The sequence below is a fragment of the Dermatophagoides farinae genome, chromosome 5, assembly GCF_024713945.1.
Source record: "Dermatophagoides farinae isolate YC_2012a chromosome 5, ASM2471394v1, whole genome shotgun sequence".
NCBI classification, from domain to species: domain Eukaryota; kingdom Metazoa; phylum Arthropoda; class Arachnida; order Sarcoptiformes; family Pyroglyphidae; genus Dermatophagoides; species Dermatophagoides farinae.
Genome location: NC_134681.1, coordinates 1,471,849 through 1,477,060, shown reverse-complemented (window position 1 = coordinate 1,477,060; position 5,212 = coordinate 1,471,849). Strand labels below are relative to the sequence as shown.

General features: G+C 27.9%; 1 protein-coding gene across 1 annotated transcript; it reads right to left on the bottom strand.

Annotated features, from left to right (window-relative positions):
• Positions 1-3,533, bottom strand: LOC124500123 (ABC transporter G family member 20). Its single transcript, XM_047064164.2, has 2 exons — positions 1,240-3,533; positions 1-1,166 (listed from the first exon to the last, which is right to left on the bottom strand). Exons 1-2 carry the CDS (start codon positions 2,701-2,703, stop codon positions 231-233), a joined length of 2,400 nt encoding a protein of 799 aa, XP_046920120.2. The 5' UTR covers positions 2,704-3,533; the 3' UTR covers positions 1-230.
• Between the last annotated feature and the right edge of the window lie 1,679 nt (positions 3,534-5,212).

The following is a 5,212-nucleotide window of genomic DNA, read 5'->3' as shown; positions in this document are numbered from 1 at the left end:
TTTATAATTCTTCTGTCTTTTTATTAATTGTTTTGATGGATTTGAATAATAATATAATAATAAAAAGTCGTCAATTGAGTTGGTTTGTTTTTTTTTTTTTTTTAGTTTTGTTTTCAAATTATTAATACAAAAAAAAGATGAAAAAAGAAAATATTGTCATTTTTTTAATAATAAAACACATATCGCCATCTAGTGAGTGAGTTGTAAGTTTTTTTTGTTGTTGTCATCAATTAATTATATCGATTTTTGTTCAAAATGATTATGAATAATAATAATAATGATAATATCCATATAGCCGATAAATTGATTGAAAGCCATACAAATTCGGCTACTTGTGTATGTTCAAAATAATGATCAAATGACCAACCACGTGACATTGCTGAACGCATCGATTCAGCAATAGATGTCCATGGATATGAATATAACATTATTGTATGAATAATTGGTGGTAAACATTCAAGTGGAAATATTAGTCCAGCCAATGTGATAGCGATGATAAAATTAATCCAATGAATTACTATGGTTGTTGTCAATGATGTACACAACATAAGTATAATCGTAGCCATTAAAATCAAAACTGATTGCATAATGGATAATGTTATGAATAGCGTCATACCAGATGTTTCAAAACGGATTTCCATAATGGATATTAATATAATCATAAATAAAATTGTTTGGCCAATTAACATTGCAAATTTTATCAAAAACCAAATAATCAATAATGAACATCTGGATATTCTTGCCATTGCTAATGATGAACGAAACATTTGTGATCGAATCAATTCATTCAATTCATAAATCGATAATATTGTTATGGCGAATTGCATGGCCAGCATGATAACGCCAGGTAAAATAAAATCAGTCATCGGTGTATCATCATTGCCATAAATATTTGGTCTGACCACCGATAATGGTTGTGTCATTCGTGTTTCAACTTGATTTTCTTTTGCATCATGATGTGCACGTTCAAGTGCTTGTAAAACTTTTGCTTTAACAAAACCGGCTATCAATATGTTTGTATTATCCACATACATTAATATAGTGACCATATTAATTTTTGTTTCTGGTTCTGATTCAGGCAATACAGTTGTCGTTGATGTTGATCCATTTACTGACGTTAGAATTTCATTTATTTCATCATCATCACCGGATAAATCATCACAATGCTACATTAATTGTAATTAGATATATTATTTAAAATTAATTCCATCAATCATACAATTTTTATTTCATACAAACCTCTAATGCTTGATTGAATATAGAATTCGTATAATTGGCTGGAAATTCTAATGCAGCCCATGCCTGTCCATTGCGTACCATTTGAATGGCATCATCCAAATTATCCTCATATATTAGATTTATTGTATTACTATCCAATACATTCAATACATGTTTACTGACAATTGGTGGTGAATCAGGATTATAAACAGCAACACGTAAATCATGTGGATTTTGGCCCAATAATTGTACACAAAATATAGCCAATAATGTTGGTAGTATTAATTGAAATAATGATAATGATAATCGTTTTAGAATGAACAATTGAATTAATAGCTGAAATATGGTCATAAATTTAGTGCTTGCTGAAACTTGTCGATAACGATTCGGTTCACATGGTTCTAAATCAGTCGATTTTTTTAATTGATCCATTGTTTCAGCTAGAACAATTTCGCTATTAATTCTTGCCGATAAACAATGGCGAGCAAATTCATTAATTTTATGATTTGCATCCATAGCGATTGCTGAGAATTTTTTCTTCATTTCCGGACTTTTTTTATCCATTGAAATTCTACTTGAACTAGCAATCGGATCACTTATATTGATTTGATATAAACGACATGGATATAATTGTCTATGATCAACGATGGCTGCATGATCAGCATAACGGCAATCTTCAACCTGTGTTGTAGAGAATATGACAGTAATATGTTCCTGTTTACATGATAATTTTAATTGATGCCAAATTTGTTCTTTTTGTATGAGATCTGAACCAAAATCTGGTTCATCCAATACTAATACACTTGGTGAATGAATCGATGCCATTGCCAATGCAATCAATGATTGTTGTGATTGATCTAATTGTTGTAATGGTTGTTTAGCTTCACTAATTCCAATCAAATCAATTAAACTTTCATAACGAATATTTGCCACTTCTATTGGTAAACCATGTAATCGTGCCATTAAATTTAGATTTTCAGCAATTGTAAGCTGTGTAAAGAATCCATTGTTTTGTGGCATAAAACCAATACGAACTGGTTGATCATATGTTTGTCCATAATAGGTAACTTTTCCTGTACGTGGTGATCGTATGGTTGCTATTGTTTCCAAAAATGCTGTTTTACCAGTTTTTTTCGAACCAATTATTCCAAATATTTGTCCATTATCGATACGAAAATTTAATGATTCAAATAATGTACGATTTCCATTGATAATATTAACTTCAATCAATTCAATCATCATACTATCTTCATTTGTATTTTTATTATTATTATTATAATTAAAATTCGATAATCGATATGGACGATTAGTTTTTTTCTTATTTACATTTCCAATACCATTATTAACATTGGATGAATTATCCGATTCGGTATTAACGGATATACCAAATGTTTTCATTGGTATCATACTGGTATCACCATTGGTATTACCACTACTAATATTTGTGGTTTTTTCGGAAAAAATTCTACCATCAGTTGTTGCCATAACGTTGAAATTTTAATTTATTGATTGATTTATAATCGATATTAATTGATTATTCGATTGATTGTTTGCTTGTACGTTGCTTTTGTTGTATTTTTTTTTCTTGATTTGATTTGATTTATGTCAATTTTTACACACACACACAAAAAAAAAAATCAAACGAAATTCTTAATATTTGTCATCAAAACACATATATATAATTATTATTATCAAAAACAGGTAAATGATAAACACATCATTAAAAACACAGTGGTAAAATTTATGATTTAATCACACACACAAACACACAAAAAAAATTGAATTCTCAAAAATCAGAAATCAAAAAGCTATCATTTTTCATTCATGAAACAATCTTTTTATCGCAACAAAAAAAAATGATGATGGTCAACTATTTTCAAAGTCATTGATCATCACATCGAATTTCACAATTTATTATTGTTTGTCATTGTTGAATGTTTGTTTGGGCAGCAACAATAAGTGATGATGATGATGATCATCATCATCATTCATTTCTTGTTTTGAACTTGAAAACAAAAAGAAAATTTTTTAAATTAAACAAAACAAAACAAAACAAAAAAAAATGAACAAATATGAATATCTCTTGCTCTCACCATTCATCGTTGTCGTATATTATCATATTTATTTATTGATTTTTTTTCCAACATCTTCATCATCGATTTCACTAATACAATAAAGAGTTTCGTCGTCGCTGTTGATGTTAATTTTGGCAAAAAAAAAAAAAAAATTTTTTTCTTCCTTTCATATTGATTGATTGATTGTTCACTTAGTCAATGTTGTTGTGTATTTATGTAGGAAAAAAAAATATACTGAAAGAATCAAATGAAAAAAATACAAAATTTTGAATGATAAATTCATTTTTCATTTTCTTGAATTGAATTACTATTTCTCTCTTTCTCTTTCTCTTTTTTTTATTCGAGTTCTTTTGTTTTGTTTTTAAATATTTTCATTCTCTCTCACTCACTCTCATTCTCTCTATCTATCCATCTATCGTTGACTATTATCATCATCATCATCATCATTGTTTTTATATCTCAATTATTACTTTCAATTTTCTTTTCTGTTTTTTTTTATATATTTAATCCAACTGACTTGATGATGACTGGTGTTGAAATGGCCATTATAATAATAATAATAATAATCGATTGAATGACATTGCCAATCTCATAGTTTGGTGTGTACGAGTGTCTGGTATGTTTTTCTTTGTTCTAAAATGAAATTTTAAGCAAATCTATTGAATGAATGAATGAATGAAAGAAATTTTCTATTCTTATGGCCTTTGTTTTTTTCTTCTTTCATTTTCAGTTTTTTTTTCTACCAAACACACACACACACAAACAATTATCAATTAAATTTTTGAATAATTTTTTTCCTTTTTTTTCTGAATCTATAATGAGAATTTTTCTTCTTCTGGTTATTATTACTTGACTGGGTATTTTCAATTCGATTAACATCATCATCATCATCATCATCATCATTATTATTCACAAAATTAATAATAATAAAGTCCGACAATATCGAATGATCGATTGATTGATTAATTTTGATTGGCTAGCCTTTTTTTTTATTCATCTGTCTCTTTTTATCTCTCTTTCTCTGTATTCATTTCAGCGGATATGATTAATCGATAATCGAATGTTTTTGTTATTTGATTCGTTTTTTTGTATCCAAGCGATTTTTTTTGAATTTCAAGCTTTTGGTGTGGCCATTTAAATTAAAAAAAAAGTTGATCGCCATCATAATCGCGAATATCATCATCATTGTCAAATGGTTATCTGTAAACCAAGAAAGAAAAAGAGAAGAAAATTTTTTATTTTTTTTTTCACGAAACCATGAACCATTAGCCTTGAGTGTTTGTCATCACCAGTTACATTGAACAGATTTGGTCATATTTTTTTTATTTTCTCTCGTAGAAAATTTTTGTAAATCATTTATAACAGGAAAATAAGAAAAAAACCTAAAATTTCTGACAAACAATTGAAGGTCATACACACATTTAATGGTGATTTTCAGGTGATTTACTTGACTCTTTTTTTATGTGTGTGTGAGGACAACAGGTATTGACCACAGGTGATATTGTTTTTTTTGTGTGTGTTTCTTTTGTGTCAATTATTTGAACTAGATTTTTTTTTAATATATATAAATATATTCAAAATTGAATTGAAAATGTAAAATAAAGGACACATTGTTCCGGTTTTGTTGTTGTTGTTGTTGTTGTTGTTGTTTATTATCATTGATTTCCACACATGAACAAAAACTTTGGTTGTTGTTGTTGTTGTTTTTTTTATTCCGACATAACATGAATTAAAATCAAATTTTTTTTTCGTGTGTGCGTGTGTGTGTGTTTGTTTCTTAAATCTCAAAATACAAAACAAATTACAAGGTTATGGTAATGGTTATCCAACACACTAGATTTAAGACACGTATATATACACAAACAAAAACAAACACAGACACACACGCAGACACACAGACACTTTTTTTTTGATTTTCA

Excerpts from the sequence above, each read along its gene's own strand:
- LOC124500123 (XM_047064164.2), bottom strand. The coding sequence starts at position 2,703 with ATGGCAACAACTGATGGTAGAATTTTTTCCGAAAAAACCACAAATATT. Across the intron at positions 1,167-1,239 it reads TATTCAATCAAGCATTAGAG|CATTGTGATGATTTATCCGG; the intron begins GTTTGTATGAAA and ends CAATTAATGTAG.